General features: G+C 42.8%; 1 protein-coding gene across 3 annotated transcripts; it reads left to right on the top strand.

The window, feature by feature from the left end:
- Window positions 1–1,920: 1,920 nt before the first annotated feature.
- On the top strand, window positions 1,921–23,764 carry ENOSF1 (enolase superfamily member 1). 3 transcript variants are annotated; one of them, XM_084621849.1, is made up of 16 exons: window positions 1,922–2,086; window positions 2,616–2,724; window positions 7,424–7,539; window positions 8,394–8,480; window positions 9,692–9,718; window positions 11,233–11,305; window positions 11,522–11,560; window positions 12,061–12,143; window positions 13,015–13,049; window positions 13,574–13,661; window positions 14,484–14,618; window positions 15,265–15,306; window positions 20,559–20,688; window positions 21,018–21,117; window positions 22,352–22,433; window positions 23,137–23,764. In XM_084621849.1, the coding sequence occupies exons 1-16, from the start codon at window positions 2,003–2,005 to the stop codon at window positions 23,230–23,232; spliced, it is 1,326 nt and encodes a 441-aa protein (XP_084477975.1). In that variant the 5' UTR covers window positions 1,922–2,002; the 3' UTR covers window positions 23,233–23,764. The 3 variants fall into 3 exon arrangements, with proteins under 3 accessions (XP_084477976.1, XP_084477975.1, XP_084477977.1); XM_084621850.1 differs by lacking the exons at window positions 2,616–2,724; window positions 7,424–7,539 and having other exon boundaries at window positions 1,921–2,086; XM_084621851.1 differs by lacking the exons at window positions 2,616–2,724; window positions 7,424–7,539; window positions 8,394–8,480.
- The last annotated feature ends 87 nt before the right edge of the window (window positions 23,765–23,851 follow it).

Here is a 23,851-nt window from a genome sequence, read left to right as displayed (position 1 = left end):
GACCAGAACCAGGGGGTTCAGAGGAAGGGCAAGAAACCACGTCAGAATTTTGCCATTCATTGTAATTATTTTAATTTGGTTCCTTGGGAAACAGTCCCATAAACTGCTAGTCCTTGTATTGCCAACCCCAAGCATTCAAAAATAATGAGTCAGTCCCCTCCCACAAATAAACAGACTCTTTAGAACAGTATCTTTTGGGTGCTTTTGATTTGCTTTCTGGTTGTCTAACCTTTAGGACACACTTAGGTCACATTTTTTTTAACTTTTCTCCACAATCACAAAGGCTAGAAACTTACTTTTAAGTGAAAGCCAAGATTCTCATGTCCTCCTATGACTCTAGCAGCAGGGGCATTAAGAAAAACAAGAAAGCAATGTCTACACCAGGAACTGGCAACCTTTGGCAAGCGACCCGTCAGAGAAAGTTGCTGGCGGGCCGGTTTTTTTTACCTGCAGCATCCGCAGGTTCGGCCGATCGCAGCTCCCACGGGCTGCTGGAAGCGGTGGCCAGCACATCCCTCGGCCCATGCCACTTCCAACAGCCCCCATTGGCCTGGAACAGTGAACCGCAGCCAGTGGGAGCTGGGATCAGCCGAACCTACGGACGCTGATGGTAAACAAACCGGCCTGGCCCACCAGCGGCTTTCCCTGATGGGCCGCATGCCAAAGGTTGCCGATCCCTGGTCTACACTATAAAATTATGTTGACTTAAATTATGTCAGCATACAGCTGCCATAGTTATTAATTCATTTGTGCACATGCACACTTGGTTCCTGGTGTCAGTGGTGCACGTCCCACCAGGACTGCTTGTATTGATTGTAGTGTCAGTGTGAGGCTTTATGGGACAGCACCAGGAGACCAGTTACAGTTCAGGTAAGCAACACTGTATCTACGCTGACACTGTGTTGTTCTAATTACATTGACTGTGACTCTATTCTGTTTGGGGAGGTAGTGTTACTAAACCAGCACAGAGAGGTATTTACAATGGTGGAAGCCAAATTTAATCGAAGACACTCAGGGCTTGTCTATTCTACTGCATGGGGTCGATCTAAGATACGCAACTTCAGCTACGTGAATAGAGTAGCTGAAGTTGACATACTTAGATCTACTTACCGCAGCGAAGACCCCGCGGTAAGTCAACAGCTGATGCTCTCCCGTCAACTCCGCTTGCGCTTCGGTACTCCACCAGAACAAGGAGTCAACGGGAGAGAGCTCAGCAGTCGATTTATCTTGTCTCTATTAGATGCGATAAATAGACCTCTGCTGGATCGACTGCTGCCGGCCGATCCGGCAGGTAGTGTAGACAAGCCCCATGCACAGCTAGGTCGATGCAAGGCAGCTTACATCAGCCTAACCATGCAGTGTAGACTAGGCCTATCAATGTCACACAATACAATTCCAAGGGTTGGCAACATGTACATTGGTTTTTTTTAAAAATGACACATAACAACCAATGCTTTCTGTTAACATTTGTAAAATTTGCTACAATAAAGTAGTTTTGCTCTGCTGTAAAATTTGGGGCAAGGGCCCCAGACCAAATCTCGGGATACAAACACCTAGGATTTTATTTGGGGCTGGCTCTGGGCTAAATGCCCCCGCTAGCCACCGTTCCCACACCAAGCTAAACCAAAGCTCTGGGTCCCAGTTTTGTGACCGTTTAGATTCCGACTACAACTTTGTAATGTACTAATATCCGTTGAGCAGGCGAGGGGGGGAGCAGCAGCTGTATCCTTCCTGCCGGACCCCACCTGACCCTCCGCTAGCCCCAGCCGCTTCCTTTCTTTCTCCCGTCCCTTATATCCCCCGGCCCGGCAGAACGCCCGGCCCCCACGTTCTAGAACGCCCCGAGCGGCCAATCACACCTCCCGTGGCCGAGGGGCCGCGCACCACTCAGCGCTGAGAGTGGCCTCCGGGGGGGCGGTGGGAGGAGCGCTCGCTGGTGGGTGAGTCCCTCGCGCGGCCGCCGTGGTCTCGAGGCGGGAGGAGGCCGGGCTGGGCTCGGGCCATGGTGCGGGGCAGGATCACCGGGCTCGCGGTGAGCGACGTCCGCTTCCCCACCTCCCTGGGGCACCATGGCTCCGATGCTATGGTAAGTGCTGCCGCCGCCTCCCGCTCTCCGGCGCTGCAGTAGCCACAGGGCCGCTGAGCAGCCGCTGCCCCAGCCCCTCCGCGGCCCCAGCGAGTCTCCACGGGCCGGTCTGCCGCAGCGCCGGACTGCGCGCAGCCAAGGTCTCTGATATGGGGATACTGCATTAAACAGGGCAAGGGGATTTGGAGCTAGAGCCAGAGGCTGCAGCCCCTGGGCCGTGAGCCTCTTGCCTGTAAATCTTTTCCGTTCGCTCAGATCAAATGCTGGTGATAAAATCTATCCGCTTCCCCCTGTAAGGACTTGCACTGTTCAGTGAGCGATGACTTGCCTTAGTCCCCCAGATCTAGACTTCTATATTTATTTTGCCACAAATCTTAAATTACCTGGATTGCTGCCCTCTTTGCCCGTGCTTTGTGGTGCTTTTTGTTGCTCTAAGAGGTGTGTGAGGTATGGCGGGTGAATCCGTGTCAGTCCTCCTTTGTAAGTTTCTTGCTCCAATATTGGGTGGTGTTTTTGGTCTTTAATTTAGCACCCGGACCCTGACTATTCTGCTGCCTATGTTGTAATAGAAACTGATGCCCGTGATGGACTCAAAGGCTATGGATTAACATTTACTTTGGGTAAAGGCACAGAAGTTGGTAAGTTATTATCCAGTCCCTAAACACAAATGGGCCCCAAGTCACACTGAAAGCATTGGGTTCAATGACTAATGCAGTTTCTCCATTTTTGAAAATGAAATACAGGACCATTTTAGGTTTCAGAGTAGCAGCTGGGTTCGTCTGTATCCGCAAAAAGAAAAGGAGTACTTGTGGCACCTTACAGACTAACAAATTTATTATTTTACCATTGCTGAATTTAAAAAAAAAAAAGCCATAGGTCTTGGGGCAGCTTATAGGGTTGTAGAGGTTGCAATTTAGCACTTTTCTTGATTTTTGTTCCAATAAATCACTTACTGGAGTAGCTGTTCTGCAAAATCTCTTTATAATCTCCCCTAAAAGAGTTTGTTACAAAAAAGTTTTAATCCTGGCTGCAGTTGTCAGACTTGCAGGTTGCCTGATTCTAAACTTGCTGATGTCTTGTAAATGCTTTAAGCTTTTAACAGTCCTTGCTTGCTTTCTTCCTTTCTTTTCCCCCACCCCCACACAGAAAACAGAACTGACTTTTGAAATTGCCCTTGCCAGGCAATTTTGTTACCATGGGTTACAGCTCTTTCTGGTCATTGGTGTAACAACAAACATTTTGAGGCGATTGAGGAAAATGTGAACAGTGAGAGGGCATCAGTGAGAACATTCACAGAATAGTAAAAAGTTGGGTGGGGGGAAATATGTTTTCCCTCTCCCCTCCTCAGTATTTGTGCCAGTTCAAATAACCTCTCATACTGCTAAGTCCCTCATTAGCCACATAGACTTACTTGAGAATAGTATCAGTGATTTACATTTTGTATTGCATTTTCTTTCTGAAAATTAGGCCCTGATCCTGTAGAGAACTGTGTGAACAAATCCCTGCACCCACCGAGCGCCATTGACTTAGCCCCCGGACCCATTTGTCCATCTGTTCAGCTGTCTTTGCAGAATCAGGGCCTTAGATGGTAAAGGCATGGAGCATGCCTCTTTTTTAATCTGTAAAACACCTATACGCTTTTTGGGTGCATTGCATAAATTGTCAAAATAATAATGGCTGGATTTGGGGTGTCTCTGCTGTGCATAAATGTCCATGGACGTTTGCAGATATGAACCTCCAGATTACTTGATTTGAAAAGTTATTGCACAAATTAACTGTGAAATCTTTGTATGCGTATCTGATATAGTCGTTGGCACGATTTAAGTTATTTATTTTTAATCCTCAATAAGAGGAGTGACAAATGCTTCTTGCGCTTAAATGTCTGCAGCAACGTTGTAGCCATGTTGGGCCCAGGATATTAGAGAGAAAAGGTGGGTGAGGTAATATTGGACCAGCTCCTGTTGGTGAGCGAGACAAACTTTTTACACTACTAGTGTAGTATAGATGGGCTGTCAGCCTTTTATCACTGTGTCACGTAATCCCTCTAGGAGTAGGTCTCATTGATCTGATGTATAAAGTGCTGGGAGACTGTCTACGCTAAGGCTGCTACCACTGCGAACAGTGAGAAAGTTTTAGAAAATTTCCCTGCTATAGACAGGGGCTTAGGCTCTTTGTCCATCCTACTAATTTAAAGTTTAAATGTTAGTCTCCAATACCTCTCCATTGCCTTAGATGTTTGATGGGTGACCCTTAGAGACATGTCTGTGTCCTTATGAATTACATAAGGGCTTCATCTTGCAAGCACTCTGGTTCCACTCCAGCAATGCACATGAGCACCCGAGTAGCCCCACTGAAGTTGAGGGACCCACTCACTTAAAGTTAAGCACGTGCTTAAGTGCTTGGCTGGATTGGGGCCAGAGTGCTCAGCACCTTTCAAGAACAAGTCCATATGCTTGGAAATCAATAGCATTTTCACGCAGTGCAGTGAGCACAGTATGAAAATCCATGTCCCCTAAGTGTTCACCAGGTTTCAGGCCTAAGCGGTTTCTCTTTTATATAGAAGACGTATTGCAGCAAGGCACAGCTGAGATCACATTCTAGACATCCTTGAGGTGGTGAGGCCTAGCCAACACAAATGGCTGGTTTCTCACACAGTGATGCTTGCTTCACTCCAATAGCAGCTTTGCCTTCTCTTGCTCACAGAGAATGTTCCGTTGCAGCCATAACACTCTCTTTATAAGGGTGGAATGAAATCGTGAAAGGTTAAGGAAGGCTGTGGGCTTGCTCTATGTTAGTGCTTTTTAACCTGTGGTCCATGACCCCTGGGGGTCCATAGACTAAGACTGCCAAAGTGGTCTGCACCTCCATTTGAAATTTTTTAGGAGTCTGCAAATGAAAAAAGGTTGAAAACCGCTGCTCTAAGTGAAATGATCTGAACTGTGTGGCTCAGTCTTCTGCCTATCAGTTTATATTATTATTATGGTAGTAGGGAGAAAATATTTGGAGAAAGAAAACATAGATGCCATTAGTATTGGCAAGAAAAGGGAAGGAAAGATAGGTTTAAATCGATTCTTAGGGCTCGATCTGTGTGTATTTATTTACACATTTATCTTTGCAAAATCAGCTCCTGCTCTTCTGTATGTTCAAGATACACCTAGCTACACATGTCCATAGATAATGAATGCTCAAGCTCTTAAACAGATAGGATCCAGGTTCTCAGCTTTGCTCTACATCTCCAGGGGCACATCTGCACTGCACGTATCCCCTATCTGGTCAGAAGCTAGCATCAGTTTGTAAGCATTGTGCATGCAAAGCCTGTAATGTGTTAATCATTACATACTGCCTGATGATTTGGGGGAGGAAGTTTACAATCCAGGACCAAACCTTTGTCTTTCCAGGGTCATTCTGAACAATTGTAAGATTTGTGCCTTTATGAAGTAGCAATGTATCCATTGCACACCACTTTTTCTTAGAAAATTGCTAAGTAGGTCTCTAAGCAACTCTTCATAAGTGCTTTATTGCCTGGAAACCTTTCAGCTAACGTCATTCTGGCATTCTCGGATCACAATGTGACAGTCCCAAAATCATAGTCCATTAAAACCTTGCCACTCAAGTATAGGGACAATACTAAATATGTTACGAACTCTAAAGAATCATCCTCCATGGAGGTGATATCCTACATCAGATTATATGTTGTCTTTCCCTTTTTATAGCTATATTTGTAAAACATTTTCAAAATTAGTCCATTTACTCTTTAAAAGGAAAAAAGTATCATTGGGTGCATAAAGAAGACACAGCTATCAAGTATTCACAACTGTTGGTCTCCTCCATCAAAAACAGCAGGGTTTTTTGTCCATATAATGGCAAAATAATCTCTAAATATTCCAGTGTACTGTACACAATCATACTTGCCATGATAAAGGGATCTGTTCCTGGTTCAAGAGTCTCGCTATGGCTTTCAATAAGACCTTCAATGAAGATACAGTCCTTTTTGCGAACTTTGGACCTGGTATGGCAAGGTGCTGAGCACTGACCACCCTCCACTCTCCCGAAGTTCATGAGAGTTTGCGAGTGTTTGTTGCTACCTATCTGGCCCCCATCACTATAGTAGCTGAGCACCTCCCAGTCTTTATCCTCACAATACCCCTGTGAGAAAGGGAAATATTATTTCCCCATTTTACAAGAGGACAACTGAGGCACAGAAAGACTGAGACTTGCCTAAGGTCATCAAAGCCTGGGATGGAGGAGGGACTTGAACCCACCCATCCCAAATCTCAAGCTAATGCCTTAAATAGGCATACCTAACAGGATTGGGCCCAAGCTTTCCTGTGCAGTTTGCTGTTCTCTCTCTTATTTCTTCTTATCTGTGTCAGAAAATGATGGTTGAATGGTGCTAAAATTCCTGACATGTCCACTCCTTTCTGTGATTGCCTCCACCCTGTCCAGCCTGCTAGATAACAATGGATGTATAAGATACTTTCTTGATTTGCTAGTGTTTTGCTCTAACAAAATCCTCTGCTGGAGCTTGTGTTGAAATGAGATGGGGTAGATTTTTGGGGGAGTTAAAACACCTGGATCACAATTATTATACAATAACCAGAAACAAAATCCCTTATGAGGAATTGAGAAATTTAACATGGCTGCAAGTACCATATATACTGCATGAGATGCAACAGGTCCTGTGGGTGAGGTCTATCAAATCCAAAGAAACAGTCTTCTCCCAGCATTTTAGGGAAACTTCTGTAGTTCCTTGTGCTCACAATAGCATAACGCTGCCCCCTCTGAACGCTACTGTGGTGTGCGTGCCTGAGGATTACATTGGCAGCAAGATCTTTCTCTGGGGAAAAGGGTGACATGCAAGTGACTTTTCATCTTCAAACACCCTTCCGTTATTAACTAATTGAGCCTTACAACCTCTCTTGGTGGTAGGTATTATCTTTACCAGGGGATAAATAGGGAAACGTGAGATGCAGAGCAGTTATGTAGCTTATCTAAGGCCGCACAAACTGAATCATTGGCAGAGCCAATGTTACGTGTCAAGTGTTCCTGGCTCCCAGTTACATATTCAATCTGCTAGACCAAGCCCCTCTCAGAAACGCAGTGGGGCTGGAACAATTCGCATAGTGGGGGTGCTGAGATCCATTGAACCAAACTACAAACCCTGTGTATGATGGAAACCACTCCAAGCCAGGGGGTATGGCAGCACCCCTAGGTCCAGCACCTATGCAGAAAAGGTGAAATTCTAAAACAGTGGTTGAACAATAGAACTAGTGTTCTAGTAATTTTGTTCTAGTCACTGTGTGGTATTAAAGCAACAAATTCTGGTGTGTTTTGCAGTTGTTTGTGCAGTTAACGCTCTCTCCATTCACGTGGTTAATAAAGACCTAGAAGAAATTGTCAGCGATTTTAGAGGATTCTACAGGCAGCTCACCAGTGACGGACAGCTCCGATGGGTAAGGGGTATCTTATGGAGTGTTGTGAAGTGGATGGCAACAAACATGAATTTGTGTTATGAACTCTGTAAGGACACATATAAAAGTATTTTTAGATAAGGATTTCTGTGCAGTTATGGGGTGGGGGGGTGCGAAATTTCTGTTTCACAACCAGGATTCTAACATTGCAATAGGATCTACACGGGCAGAACCCATACACGCATCCAGAGCCCTGTTGTTTTCAAGGGAGCTTTAGACAAATGAAAGTATCCACCCACATAGATCCAATAGCAGAAGTGGGGCTTGGGGTCCAGATTCTTTGTTTCCCTGTGTTTAGAGCCCAAATGCTGTGTCTTTATCTGTTCTTTTTTCCGACTTGCAAGTGTTCACGAAATATTATTTCTATACAGTGTCTAGTATTCTTGGAAATTGAAAACTCAGCTGGTATTAAGATGAACTAGATATCAATATAGCCATTGTAGTAATCTCACAATGCACTTAATACACACCAACTTCAGATTTTTCTCAATTTCTGATGAACAGAGGTTTATCTTTTTAATTCCAGTGGTTTTTCCTTTTGTTGTGTTGTCCAGATGTATACGTTTGCTAATGGTCATTAACTAGAAATGAAAAGGAGGACTTGTGGCACCTTAGAGACTAACCAATTTATTTGAGCATGAGCTTTCGTGAGCTGTAGCTCACGAAAGCTCATGCTCAAATAAATTGGTTAGTCTCTAAGGTGCCACAAGTCCTCCTTTTCTTTTTGCGAATACAGACTAACACGGCTGTTACTCTGTAACTAGAAATGAAGACCCCAAGGTATGCTAAACCATTATAGGTAACTGTATGGTTGGTTGTTTGTTTCTTTTCAACAGATTGGTCCAGAGAAAGGTGCCGTGCATTTGGCTACAGCTGCTGTTCTGAATGCCGTGTGGGATTTGTGGGCTAAGCAGGAGGGAAAGGTGATGTACTTAGGGCACATGGCCAAAAAATGTCCCTTTATTTGTTAAATTAGCGAGTCTGAATCCTGATATGCTTTTTGCAGATTTAGATCCTGGTCCTAATTTCATGGATGCCCACCACTGAGTTCATTGGGGCTATTCATTTTGTGGGACTGAGGCTTTAGTAGCTGACACTTATACACCACTTACCAGTAGAGCTGGCTGGGAGGAAAATTCAGCAACATTTTTTGTTTAAATTTTGACCAACAATGACATCTTTACAAAACCTTTTTTGACCAGCTCTACTTAACTAATTTTTTCTTGATTTCTCCTTTCTTCTTCTTCCTTTGCAGACTGTTCATAAAATTACGAATTCCTTGTAACTACTTTCTAGTATGGCCTTGTAAGCTGTTTGGAGCAAGGCTCATATATTTCTATCTGGGGCACGTAGCACGGTGTTAGACACTGTAAAAAAAAAAAAAAAAAAAAAAAACTAGGGCAGGGAGTATCACTTTGTTGTGTTTGTACAGCACCTAGCACAATGGGGGTCTTGGTCTGTGACTAGGACTCTTAGATACCACCACAATAGAAGTAGTAAATAATAATAGTACTGTAGTAGTAAATCATCGCTACTGTCTTAAGTTGGTCCAATAAAAGATATTACCTCACCCACCTTGTTTCTCTAATTATCGTGGGACCAAGACAGCTAGGACAACACTGCAAACCATTGTCTTATAGAGTTATTGTGATACTTTCCCTTTCCTAGGAAAGGGTAATGGGCACCTCTAAACTTGTCAGTATCCAGGAGCGTGACTCAGTCCAACGTAAGGGGCATAAGAAGTAGTGCCACAGAAATCTTAAAAGTAGAAAGGATCAATTTCTTCAGTATAAATAACCATTTCCAGTAATAGTGTCCCGTCAGCATTTCAAGTCTGACTAATTTAACATAATAAAAGTGAGTTAACACCAGCTATTTGTGGGTCCAGGATCAGTGTCCTGGCCATAACGAGGCAGCGCAGACAGAGATGTTCCTGTTAAAGTAATTTAGCCTGGGGCTTGACATCTTGAATCTCCTGTCTTGATTTGGGAACCACATCAGCCAGATGCATTTGGCGTCAAATGTAAATGTTTTCCACACTTACTTTTTGTCACTCCAAGATAAAATATCACCTGTATGCTGCTTTTATGTGCTCTCCATCCATTTCATATAATTTAATTGCTTTGTTTTTTAGCCTCTGTGGAAGTTACTAGTTGACATGGTAAGAAAATCTTATTATATGTGAGCTAATGTTACCACTGTTCCACACTGATGTTTTTGATGCAGTAGAAGAGTAAAAATTTCAGGCAGTATCTAGGCTATAAGTACCTCTCTGGCCATGTAGCTCATTCCAAGGCTGTAGAAACCAAAGGGTGCTACAAGCTGTGGATGTGACATTTTGCTCTGGAGGGCTCTTCTTCTCCCAGGATGTCTCTTTCTGGCACTACACAGCTGTGCAAATCGGCCCCTTTAATGGGAGCACTGATACACACTCTGTGCTGTCCAGCTACAATACTATATATGGCAACTGGAACCCGTCTGTACTGATACCAGTAAATTATGTTTTTAAAGTGCAAACCTAAAAGTTGACTTTAACCCTTATGATTAGGCTGAGGAGCTGTGTTTTTTTGCCAAGACAAATGTAGGGATTCGATTATTGGGGTTTGGTTGGTTTTTATATTAACAAGTAATTATTTTTTTGCGGGGAAATAAGTAAATATTTCATCATCTGACTTTTAGCAAATATTCAGATCTCGTTGGCCAGCACTTTCAAAAGTGACGGGTCATTTTGGATGCTTCTGTTTTTGGGTGCTCGACTTTGAGATACATTGACAACATAGTTAGCACTATCCTTCTGGAAATCAGACCCCAATAAGGGGTCTCAACATAGGACACCTAAAGCAAGTACCCAGAATCACTAGTCACTTTTGAAAATACAGGCCTCTGTATACAGTAATAAAGGTTGATGTATTTACAGAAAGTAAAAGTCCAATCTCTTGATTCATTAGTAGCAGATTTTATATTCGGATATTAAGCGTGTACATAAATCGTTGCAGGATTGGGGATTTAGTGTGGTTTGTTTGTTTTTGTTCTTTTTTTAAATGAAATCTTCATTTTTTTTAATATGCCTAAAGTAGCTCATGTTTTCAGTCTCTTTTCTGCAACCTGTTAATATTGAATCCCTTCTCAGTTTAAAATGTATTGAATTGGGTTTTTCTCAAACTATTTCAATAAATTGCTTTCAATCCTCTTTTGATAAATACTCTCTTGAGACAGATTTTCAAAGGAGTCAAAAAGCAGCCTCTGATGCTGAGTGCACTGTCGTTTCTGTGTGAAGATTATAGTATGTACAGATTTGCACACCTAAAGCATTCCAAATGGATTAGTAATTTTTTTAATGTTTGTTAATCAATTACACCCTGTGCAAATATTTTTGTACATGCTTAACATTAAGTGTGTGAGTGGCACCATTGAGTTAAATGGAGTTACTCACATGCTTAACTTTAAGCACATGCCTAAATATTTGTTGGATTAGAACTTTAAAGTTTGCCAGAGTCAGTTAATCAGTTTGATTTTAGAGTCGGTGAATCCATTCTCAGTACTGTCTGTGACAGGGAAAAGGCTGATAGAGGGCTCACACGGCAGATGTATATGTTACCTTAGTATTGCCTTTTTGTAATCATGTGATTTTATTATTCTTTGCTGTTTGATTTACATTAAATATTTTGTTAACAGGACCCAAAGCAGTTGTTATCCTGCATAGATTTCAGGTATATTACTGATGCACTAACAGAAGAAGAAGCTCATGGTAAGTCATCCTTCTGTCAAGACAGATCCCCTTACTCCTTGAGCTGTTTTTGATTTTGATTTGATTTACTCGAGCAGTAGGGCATTACTCTTTGTAAGTAAACAGATCAGAATCTTGTTTTATGAAAACAGCAGAGTGTGGTGGTAGGATGTGGAGGAACTGAACTTTGGTTAATGCAATAATCTTCCCCTCTTTTTCTCCCTTGCCCTCATGCAGAAATACTCCAAAATGGTCGTCTTGGGAAGACGGAAAGAGGTAAGTTTAAACCAAGTTTACTTTTGCTGTCTTGTAGGAGAATAAAGGACTGAACACATCGCATGATTGATGAGGCTCTCTGCATCCTGGAGGGTCCTAGTCATTGGGAAGTGGAATGTGACAATTGACGCTCTTGTATGAGGCTGAATGCATTGTGTGTTATCTCCTCCTTATGAGTCATTGGGGAGGTGTACATATAGAGGGGGCTTGTGCTGTCTTGGTGGCCATTTGCTTGGGAACCCCTCAGTGAATGTTTGTGTCAGTCACGATGGCATAGTGATCGTGCTGGTTACACCCTAAAGGTATTTTTCTGAGCTGAAGCTCTCCCACATTTTGGAAAGAAGGGGAGGATAGGGAGGATTTTTCTCAGCAAATTTCATCTGCCCTGATTAAAATGAGATTGTATTCTAGTTTTAGATAAGTCGTTACTCATGGAAATGAAAGGAGTTTAAAAATCAAACTAATCATCTGTTCATTGGTGACATTCTTTGGTTTTTTAGAAGAGCAAGTGTTAAAGCATGGATACCCTGCTTATACCACGTCTTGTGCCTGGCTGGGCTACCCGGACCAGCAGTTAAAACAGGTTTGATTCTTTGACATTAGATTACAGAAGTAAGATTTTAAACATTTCTATCCAGTGAGGAATGCCAAGGTGATGATTCAGCACTCAGGGGTTGCTTAGTTTTGGCTCAGATGCAAAGCGAAACCGTTAAGCATTGCATATGTGGGAGGGATATGTGTGAAAGGTGGCCCTGTTCTGTGGGCCTGGTTGTTCATTGGCTTTTGTGCTAGCCACAGTGGGAAGGGTTTTATAGCCTTGTCTACCTTGGGGTTTTAGCTGTAGCTGTTGGGGATAAGCATGGACCATTGCAAGCCAGTTTACACTGATGTATTGTGTATAACTAGAGGATTGCACTTGTGCAGCTACATTGGTGCAGACAATGGGCTTTGTCTACATGGGGATGCTCAGGAAAGTGAAGATGAATTAACAAAAGGTGTGAAGTTAAAGTGCATTAAACCCCTGTGTGGAAACTCTCCTTCAGAAGTAAAGTGGCCTTAGTTTGCTGTAACTAAATCTGCCTTCAAAGTGAAATATCATGAAGGCTCTTCACAGCTCTGGGATCTGAGGTCTGGTTAGTACAATACATGTTTATCATCTGGTTTAGTTTTTTGGAAAAGTTCAGCTTTCTGTGTCATAGGACTGTCATGCATAATACATGAAAATAAAGAAATGCATAAAGTATTTCTTTACATATATTGAGGAATTTGGATCCTACAATTCAGTTGGACGTTATTCATACCTCTGCTCTCAATTACTGTCTGCACTACACTGTTGTCAATAAAGAAATGGTTAGAAAGTTCACCCTGGGTTAGACAGCCTGTAAATAAATACTGGTCTACATATTGAGTAGTGCAGCTACTTGGAGGTATAATAGATGTAATTTTCTCTGCAGCTATGCACAGATGCATTGAAGGATGGTTGGACAAGGTATAGTAAACAATTATCTCATTTGCTGAACTTTTCTGTTTAATGATTAGTAGCAAATAGAAATATACTATCGAGATCAGTCCTGATTTGGCACCGAGACAGACTAGATGGATGACCCTATAGGTCTTTTCAATCTCTACATTCTGAGAAGAGATGTCTTTGCTTCTGATATTTTTAAAAAATATTTTCCCTTTCTGCTATTCCGTAACATACCATTACAGTAGGTATCTAAGTAAATGTATGGCAAAATGAGCTCTCCTCCGGGCAAACTGTAGGCTACTAGCTAACAAAGGTAATTGCTTTCCTGTTGATTCATGGAAAGGTATTTGCTGTCTTTTTTCTTTTTTGTTAAACAAGGATGAAGTGTGCTGGAAAAGGGACAGATGTGATAAGGAAATATTGACCATAAAACACTGACTCTGGTGTTTTTGTAAATTTGAGTTTAGAGTTTCTCGTAGAGGAAAGTTATCACTACATTAATCGTGGTGAAATGACCTACATTTTATTATAAATGTTGTGTCTAGGTTTAAAGTAAAGGTTGGTGCCGATCTGCAGGATGACATTCGTAGATGCAGACTTATTAGAGAAATGATTGGCCCTGACAAGACACTGGTGAATATTTTTTTTTTTTATGACTACACTGTTAAATAATTTTAAATATAAAATGGCTGTCTCTTCATGTAGATACATGATTGATCTCACCCTGTACCAATATTTCTTGTGCCAAAACTCCCATTGAAATCTAACCCAGTTTTCTGACCACCAGTGCTTTTTCCCCCTCCAACCCCCAGCCAAAAAAACCCAACCCAGTTCTGTTGAAAAATTTCAACCATCCCTGTTCCAGAGTGCTTCACTCACTTACTATATAGAAATTGTTTTGCCTGCTACTGAAACAGTCACTTCTGGAGTTCAGGGTGTCACCTCTTTAATGGTGTACAAGAACACTACACAGACATTTGGGAGAGAAGTTGACAATATCATATTCATTTGAAACCTGGTGAAGAAATTCAGAAAAGCAGAATACAACTACCACAGTTGGAATAAGGATTTGAGACCAAATCCATGACCTTCACTTTTGTAAGAAGTTTCCTGGGGTCTTTTAACAATTACAGTACACCAGGGCCTTTGATTTAATGTGTCATCTGAAAGCAGCATTTCCAGCAAAACATAATTTTGGATTTCCACCTGAAGGTCATCTTTTAGGCTATTATTTTATCATTACCTTTATTGAGTCTAGGAATTGTAGAACATGTTCTACATCATAACATATCATATGATGTGTTAAAGATCAGAAAACAGCAGTGATCTACACTGTCTGAATTTCCTTTTTTCATTAATTTATAGCAACATTATGGGGTTGGGTTTTTTTGACAATTTCATATATAAAAATTCAGTGGAGTCATATAAGTGAATTTGTTTTGTAATTACTCTCAGATGCTGGATGCTAACCAACGATGGGAAGTGAAGGAAGCAATAGAGTGGGTCACTAAATTAGCTGAATTTAAACCATTATGGATTGAGGAGCCAACTTCTCCCGATGATATTCTTGGACATGCAGCCATTTCTAAGGTTTGTTTTTCATTTCAGTAATGACTTAGTGACTACACACCAGAGAGCAGTAGTGATTCATTTATTGACGCTGCTGTTTGGAATGTTCAAAGTTCAGGCTGAAACCAGCTGTCAAAAGTCATTAAATATGTTTGCTACAAGATCCTGGGCACATCCTGTGTTTGTATTCCATTACACTTAAACGAAAAGCATGGTCCAAAGATTATATCAAAGGCCATGAGACTATCATGCTTGCACAAGAAAAGCAACCAGGATTTGCCCGGAAACGTGTATGTGTCTTTTTCTTTTAATATGTGTGGATTGGTGTTTCAGTAAAGTTAGATTAATGCTAGCCCAGGATATGTGCTCATAATGTGATATAGCTAATAGTAATGCTTGAGCCGCAGATGTATATCCCCTTATGGCAGCACACACCCTCTTACATAATTCTTCACATATTATTGGGGTAGCAAAAAAGCAGCATAAAATGCACTAACAAAAAATTACACAACGCTTAGTTTCTTCTAGATGCATAGCAAGTAAACATTGCACTTTGTTAGCTGTTCTTCTCTCTCTGTCTCCTCATTCTGGTGAGGACCAGTATTTGGGAATTACAGATTAGAACCAAGTCCTTTGTTTTTTGTTTATTTATTATTTATTTTTGTAGGCCTTGGCACCATTAGGAATTGGTGTGGCAACAGGAGAACAAGTAAGTGGGTGTCTAATTAATTGTTTTTATTCAGTCATTTATTTAATGTAGCTTCGTGACTTTCGAGAATTTGTGCCAAAGTTCACTTTGATTTCTCACTTGGGAATTAAATAACATGACTGAAAACAGCCTTGGATTTATTTCACAAAATTTAAGACCAACTTTGATAGGTATTCTCTCCCCCACCCCATTTGTCTGGACAATCTGGGAAGATTTTGTTGTGATGAATTTATTATGAAGGTTTGAACAGGGATCTACCACTTCTCAGCTGAGTGCCCTAACCATTGGCCTATGAAACATCCTGATGGAGGGCTCCCTCAATGTTCGCTGTTGAAGTTCCCTGCTTTAATTAAGTACTTGAGCCAGAGGAGGAGTTGGAATGACTCTCTAGCCTTGGGGTAAGAGGGCTCACCTGAGAGGTCGCAGATGACCATTCAAATTCCTTCTCCTCTGCAGGTGGAGGGGAGACTTGAACCTGGGTCTCCTACATTTTGAGTGAGTACCCAATCACTGTGCTAAAGGCTGATTAGCCTCCTTTGCCCTCTTGTTGTTTTTGTGTGAACTTGCTTCACTTGAGGCACTCAGGTGCCTATCTCCCAGCTGAGCCGCAGAGCAATTCACAGAAGGGGGAAGATAAGCATTCAGCCGCATAAGTCACATGCTGCGGATCTGATCTGTTAGGTATCAGGCCCTGAGGGCAACAGTGAACATGCAGAGAGGCAAAAACATAGGTGACTAGGGAACTCTTTAGTGTAAAAACTCAGGCACTGAGTGAATTTAGGTGCCTACAGGGTTTAGCAGCAGCCGGGCCGGAGCTTTGCGGACCCTAGTTGGGCCTAAAGTTGGCACCTAAATACTTTTATAGATCCCACCCTTAGCTTCTTGCTAGCACTAGTTCCAAGAGGCACTGACAGAAGTAGGATGACCATATTTCGCTATGCTGAATATGGGGCGCATGGTAAACTTACTTGTATTCAAGCGAGTTCAACGACATTCAATCAGTACTATGCAGTACAAACATTCACATTAACATCAAGTTGACTGAGCCCCTGTTAAAAAGAAATACTGCGTAGTTGGATTCTTTTTAGTTACCTTCTTACCTTTAAAGCTGTAGGGCTCACACAAGGAGAGGTTCCAGAGTAGCAGCCGTGTTAGTCTGTATTCGCAAAAAGAACAGGAGTACTTGTGGCACCTTAAAAACTAACCAATTTATTTGAGCATGAGCTTTCGTGAGCTACAGCTCACACTCCCATACACTTCTCCAACACAGTGTGGGTGACGAACCTACCCAACCCTCCCTGCCTGGTGCTCTCCACCCTCCGTGCCTGGCTGGGTCCCCAGGATGGACCCACCTCTCCTGATACCTGGCGCTGCATCGTCTTGAGGAAACATGGGAGGGCACACAGGGTCACATGCCCCCCCTCCCCAGATTTCTGCCCAGGTTCACACCAGAATGTGGCCAGCAGCAGCCTTTTGGCACTTTGCGGGAGGGAAGGGATGGGAGCTCCTTCCAACGACAGGGAAAGGGGGGAAGGGATGACTTGGCCTGTGTCTTTGCAGAGCTCATCTCTCCCCCCTTCCCCCACTCCCCTGTGGCTGGAAGCAGCTTGTCCTTCCCTGCCCGCACAGTGTCAAAAGGCAGCTAACACCTCCAGGCTGCTGCTGGCCACCGACATAACCCAGCTGCCTCCTGTCGCCTGGCTATAGCATGGGCAGGAAGGGGTTAAGCCCTAAGGATGCATTGTGCATCAGGGCCCAGGGAAACTGACTGCAGGGGATTCAGCGAACCCCATCAGAGAGGTGGCTCAGCAGGCGAGGGTGCCTAGGCGACGAAGCAGCCCTACACTCCCTGGGGTGCAGGACCTGGGGCAGGGGGTTGGGGGTGTGAAGAGGGTGCTAAGCCCCTGCCTGGGGGGCTGCTGTGGAGCCTGCAGGGTCGGGGCACAAACAGGCTGGAAATCGCTTCCCGCCCCGAAACCCCTTTCCCCCTCGCCACTCCAGAGCTTAGCTGAGGGGTGAAGAGGCTTCCCTGTGCCAGCGCTGTGTGGGGCTTTGGCACATGCAGGGCTTGGCTCCTTATGGCCAGCGTCCTGGGATGGAGGGTCTTGGGCTTTCCCAGGGCGCTGGCCCAACCAGCGGCAGTGGGGGAAGGAAGGAGCCTGCCGGCCAGGCTGTTGGTGAGTTGAGTGATCTGACCAGGGGCTGGTTCTCCGCACAGCACTGGGAGTGGGACGTGGCCTGCTTGCGGGGGATATGGGGGAGCTGGGGGCGGTGAACGGGCAAAGCAGGGAGAGGACAGCAAGAGGAGGAGCAAGTAAAGGGCCAATGGGTGAGCATCAGAGGTGACATGTAACCAGCTGCCGCCTGGCACCTACCTGCACTCATCAGCCACTGCAGCTCGCAGTGCGCAGCCAGTGCTGGCCGGAAACGGGGTGCAGGGCCTGCTGGCTGAGAGCCAGCACACAGTGGGGGCAGAGCTGATGGACCAGCAAGGGGATTGGCCAGCCCTGCGTGCTGTAGCTTTGCCCTGCCACAAGCCTTGTACACCTACCCCCATTGTTGGCCACTGGACCCCCACTCACTGCTGATAGGCAGGCAGCTGGTGAGCAGGGATCCGGCCAGCAGGAGGACCCACCAGTACTGATGGGAGGGAGACAGAAAATATGGGACAATTTGCCCGTTTTTAAGAGAGATCCCTGCAGCAGGTCTTAAATATGGGACTGTCCCTTTAAAAACTGGATGTCTGGTCACCCTAGACAGCAGCAGCATGTAAAAGTATCTTAGCAGTCCAAAGACCTCATTTCCTGAGCTCCTCTCTGGATGTAATGTACAAATTGTTAGCTATCAATAAAATGACTGGTCCCTTTAAGAAAACCAGCTTCAGCACCAAATTGAATTGTTTTCTATTGTGCTCATGAATGACATACCTCTTCCTGCCAAACTCTTCTACTAAATCTACAGAGCAAAGCAACATAATTTAGCAAATTCTCTCCAGCTGCCAGTGAGCAATGAGAAACCCTGCATTAGCATAGGTTTACTCTGTTGCCAGTTTCTCATGCAAAGCCCTGCTTTCACCGTATTTCATTGTGATGCTGACCTCCAGCTGTTGTTTGCCAGCAGATAGAATATTTAATTTTTGGTGTGAATAATGACATCTATTAAGGAGAATGGGTTTGAATGAACTATTAGCACAGACCTGCCTGGCAGACTAAAGGCCAATTCCTGAGTAATAGGCTTTATATATTGTACGTAGAGGTTTTTCCATACCATAATATCTGAGCATCACATAAACATGAACGTATTTATCTTACTTCCCCTGTTAGGTAGGGGAGTACTATTATCCCCATTTTACAGATTGGAAAGTGAAGCACAAAGATCAAGTGACTTGGCCAACATCTACGTAAGAAGTCTGTGGCAGAGGTAGAAATGGAATCCTGAGTTTAATAGTTAAGACACTTGACTAAGATCATCCATCATCTCTAGGGCCCTACCAAATTCACAGTCCATTTTGGTCAATTTCACAGTCATAGGATTTTAAAAATTAGTAAATTTCATGATTTCAGCTTGTCAAGGTTCCTTCCCCACTCTGAACTCTACGGTACAGATGTGGGGACCTGCATGAAAACCTCCTAAGCTTACTTTTACCAGCTTAGGTTAAAACTTCCCCAAGGTACAAATTAATTTTACCCTTTGCCCTTGGATTTCCACTGCCACCACCAAACTTTATCTGGGTTTACTGGGAAACGTAGTTTGGACACGTCTTTCCCCCCCAAATCCTTCCAACCCATGCACCCCACTCCTGGGGAAGGTTTGGTAAAAATCCTCACCAATTTGCATAGGTGACCACAGACCCAAACCCTTGGATCTTAGAACAATGAAAAAGCATTCAGTTTTCTTACAAGAAGACTTTTAATAGAAGTAAGGGAATCACCTCTGTAAAATCAGGATGGTAGATACCTTACAGGGTAATTAGATTAAAAACAGAGAGAATCCCTCTAGGCAAAACCTTAAGTTACAAAAAAGACACACAGACAGGAATAGTCATTCTATTCAGCACAGTTCTTTTCTCAGCCATTTAAAGAAATCATAATCTAACACACACCTAGCTAGATTACTTACTAAAAGTTCTAAGACTCCATTCCTATTCTGTCCCCGGCAAAAGCATCATACAGACAGACACAGACCCTTTGTTTTTCTCCCTCCTCCCAGCTTTTGAAAGTATCTTGTCTCCTCATTGGTCATTTTGGTCAGGTGCCAGCGAGGTTACCTTTAGCTTCTTAACCCTTTACTGGGGAGAGGATTTTTCCTCTGGCCAGGAGGGATTTTAAAGGGGTTTACTCTTCCCTTTATATTTGACACAGCTATTCAGCTGTGGAGAGGTTGCATGGTTATTTGGGGAGGGAGCGATATTGCCACCCTTACTTCTGTATGCACTCTCCAGCCGCCTAGCTCTGAAGGCAGCAGTGCAGAAGTAAGGGTGGCATGGCAGGGTGCTGCCTTCAGAGCAGTGTAGAAGTAAGGGTGGCAATACTGTGACACCTCCCCTGCCCCCACAATAACCTTGTGAAACCCCTTGCCCCTGTGACACCTTTTTGGGTCAGGCCTTCCAGTTTGAGAAATGCTGGTCTCCCCATGAAATCTGTATAGTAGGGTAAAAGTACACAAAAGATTTCACAGTCTGTGACACATTTCTCATGGCTGTGAATTTGGTAGGGCCCTAATCATCTCATTGGACTGGTCTGCAGGAGTCCATGAGAAGAAATAGTCTTCCACAGCCGACAGAACCACTGTGTATTCACTACTGCTGTCTGAGTGCTGCAGTAGCCCAGTCATTCACATGAGGGGTAACATGCAATTAAGAGCAGGAGTTTTGCCTGGCAATTAAAACAAAACATTAAATTAGGACTCAGTTCTGATCCCAGCTTTGCCACTGAATTGCTGTGTGAACTTAGGCAAATAGTGACATTTCTGTGTGCCTCAGTTCAGAGAGCTGTAAAATAGATGTAATTCTACTATGCCTCTACTTTACAACTGTACTGTGATTCTTTAATGTTTGTAAAATGCTTTGCAACCCTCTGCACTTCTGTGCATTGTTCCAGCTAAGTGGAAAAAGAACTTGGTTTTAATAGGAAACATAGTGGGAACATTGTACAATTGTTTTGACTTGCATTGCCACAGTTCTTGTAATATCCTGCCAATTCCTTAGATTCTGGGGCTTAACTTTTTTTTCTCTCCCCCTCCCTCCCCCGCAGTGCCACAATAGAGTGATATTTAAGCAGCTCCTACAGGCTAAGGCCCTGAGCTATCTCCAGATTGACAGCTGCAGGCTGGGAAGTGTGAATGAAAACTTGTCTGTGTTGCTGATGGCCAAAAAGTTTCAAAGTAAGGCTCTTGGAAGTGTGTCAGTAGCACTAAAACCTCTTTTGTTCTAAGCCAGTTTGCCATGCAACTTCTTCAGCTGTCATGTTGCTAACTCATGAGCATGCGCTTGTGTGTGGTTCAGTCATTTGTTTTCTGTCACACTTTAGTACGAATTCAAAATACCTTTGGTCCCTTATTACTGGAAGCCGAGTTTCCCTAGGGCTGCCGGGGGTGCTATTGAAGCTGTAGTTAAACACCAGCAGAGTTGGTACACAAGCTTTCTGAATAATCTAGTCGTTTGCCTTTATTCTTCAGATTGGTTTAAAGGGATTGTTCTGTTTTCATTTCAGTTCCTGTGTGCCCTCACGCTGGGGGTGTTGGGCTCTGTGAGTTGGTACAGCACTTGATAATATTTGACTATATTTCAGTATCTGGAAGCCTTGAAAACAGGTTAGTAATGTGAAATGCTACTGTAATATTCAATAGTGGTGATGGCTTATTTTTCCAAAAGGCTGTTGACATGCAATAAGAACCAGTAAACAAAAACAACACCCACCCACTCACCTCCCTGTGGCTCTCCCAGAGAATTTTAAACCAGTCAGAAGTGTGTGAACTTCACTCTGGCAATTGCCTGGCAAAGAGCCAGGAATATTTTTGACAAACACTGTTTTATACTCTTGGAACTATATTTTGGCACCTCTCTCTCACACCTACAACCCCTGGCCAACACATTCATGACCAAAGGATTAACTCCCTGCTCTAAGTTGAATAGCATTCTACGTGTAGCTTCCCAAAAGGATCTAACAACTTCCCTTGTCTTGTTTAAGCTTCGGATTGTATTAGCCTTCTTTGAATGCAATGAACAATTTTTTCCCATTATTGCAAACACAAATTTCCTGAAACTCTCCTGTTGGCTGTATATTCCTGTTCTTTGCACTAGTTGTTTTGTAAATATTAAAGTCAAATATTGTAGCTTCATCTTTTGCTCACATTTAAAATCAGCTGAATCATAAACCATTCCTCTTGTTTTGATCTTCCTTGTCTCTGGAGCAGTATATTTAAAATTGCCTTAGACCTTGTTTGGTAAATTTTGCTGATCTACAGCCACAGAAGTGTTCTTGGTAATTCATAAACTGAGGAGCAGACCCAGCCCTTCAGCTGCCCTCGTTAGTGATTTCCCTTGCTGCAGAAAATAGTCTTGTTTATACCCTTTAAATACCCATGTTAGATGCATACATTCTGTATCCACATTGGCTAGCATAGCACAAGCTTTTGTGGTACTTTGTGGATTTTCCAATCAGTAAACAAAGCTCTTCTGTATAAGCTCTTCTGTATAAATTTACTAATCTCTGTCTGTATTGAAAAAGGAAGTTTGAATCTTGCTCTCCTAACCCTACATACTGCCCAAAGGGCCCATCTTCTGCCCTGTGTTCTTGATCTGGCTTATTTTATTGAGACCACCAGTCCTCACTAAGCTAAAATGCCAAACAGATTCTAGTTGATCAATATGGAACACTGTCTAGCAGTAGTTTCTGCTTCTAAAACAAAGCCTCCTAATTTTGATAATTGGGATACAAATATCCGTCTAACTTTTACCCCAGCCTTGTTTCTTTGTCAGGGATAATAGCCATGAATAAGTACACAATTAGGTAAAACTGAAAACCATCCCTCCTCTTTCTTGCAGGATGTGCGAGTATGTAGATCATTTGCATGAACACTTCAAATATCCTGTTGTAATCCAGAAAGCTTCCTATGTACCACCTCAGGTATGCTATGAGAGTATCCACTGTACTTAAGTGGCCTTGTAAAGAAAGCATCTTAATTACAAGTAGTTTAAAACAAAGATTGCTTGTGAAAGACTCCTTTTACAGTCATCTGCAGAATGAAAAAAAGTTGGAGAGGTGCTATTAGACTAAACGATAGCATAGGTTTGGCAGTTCAGAACTGTTGAAATGAAAGGTATACATTCCAGCACACATGCTTCAGGAAGTGATGTGACCCTGGCCTAAAACCTCAACCCAAAGCAATTCTTTAGTTACCGATGTTTAATATATCTGCATTGCTGGGCTAACCAACTTAGGTAAAAAAAAGTATTAATACTTAAACTTCTCTGTTCAGCTGGAGAAGAGGGCATGAGGGAGAATAATTCACTGGAGACGCTTTAAAACATTCTCAGTTTTTCACTGAAACTCGTATTCCAAAACTAAAGATTGCTTAACTACAATTCTGTTCAGCCCAGACTTTAGAACTCTAGTTTTCCATTTAACATTTGCATCAGGTGTTAGGAGATGAACACTAGTTACAGCTGATACCTTCTGTATTACAAATTAGCCTGGCATGATCCCCAGCAGCACAGAGATTACAATTATTATTCTCCAGTTGCATGACAGCAGTTAAGTTACTTGAATGAAGAGGGGACTAGATCTAGTATCACTTTCTAAATGGCAACTTTTTTTTTTAATCTTGTAGGATGCTGGATATTCCACTGAAATGAAAGAAGATTCTGTAAGGAAATTCCAGTTTCCTCAGGGAGAAATTTGGCAGAAGCTCCTTTCTAAGCCATAAAGTACTACTGCATTAAGTCTAACCCTGACAGTTTTCAGGCAGAAGATTAAATTTCCCAAGCTGTTCATGCCCTATTGTTAGGTGATGATACAAGATTTCAGCTGCCAGTAAATGCTTTTGTGTCACCAGGCAAAAACCTTCAGGAATTAACATAATACATAGTCCAGGCTGTTTAAAGAAATGACTGAGGCCTATAATCCAGCAAAGTTGTTATACTTTAGTGTAACTAATGGATAGGCAATGAACTTCATTTCTAGAACTAGTCTAGAACTCAGTAACTCTGCAGTATCTGTTTTCATAGATTCCAAGGGCAAAAGGGACCACTGTAATCACCTAATCTGACCTCCTACATGACAAGCCTTAAAATTTCCCCAAAATAATTTTTTGAACTATCACACACATCCACTCTTGTTTTAAAAATAGCCAGCGTTGGAGCATCCAACATGACCCTTGGTAAATTGTTCCAGTGGATTTTCTCACAATATACTAAAGTATTTGAATTTAGAGATTTAAAATAAAATTCTTTACTGTCTGCTCTTGTCCTAATCCTATACAAAACTTCATACTGGTTATGTTGTGGAACTAAAAGCTGTTGAGTGTACAGTTAGGTATAGAAACA

This window comes from Lepidochelys olivacea (genome assembly GCF_965140295.1).
Source record: "Lepidochelys olivacea isolate rLepOli2 genome assembly, chromosome: 2".
NCBI lineage: Eukaryota > Metazoa > Chordata > Testudines > Cheloniidae > Lepidochelys > Lepidochelys olivacea.
This window is presented reverse-complemented; position numbering and strand designations above follow the sequence as displayed.

Coding starts and splice junctions, on each gene's coding strand:
- ENOSF1 (XM_084621849.1), top strand. CDS start 2,003: ATGGTGCGGGGCAGGATCACCGGGCTCGCGGTGAGCGACGTCCGCTTC. Junction 7,540..8,393: donor GTGACGGACAGCTCCGATGG/GTAAGGGGTATC, acceptor TCTTTTCAACAG/ATTGGTCCAGAGAAAGGTGC. Junction 8,481..9,691: donor GGGCTAAGCAGGAGGGAAAG/GTGATGTACTTA, acceptor TTTGTTTTTTAG/CCTCTGTGGAAGTTACTAGT.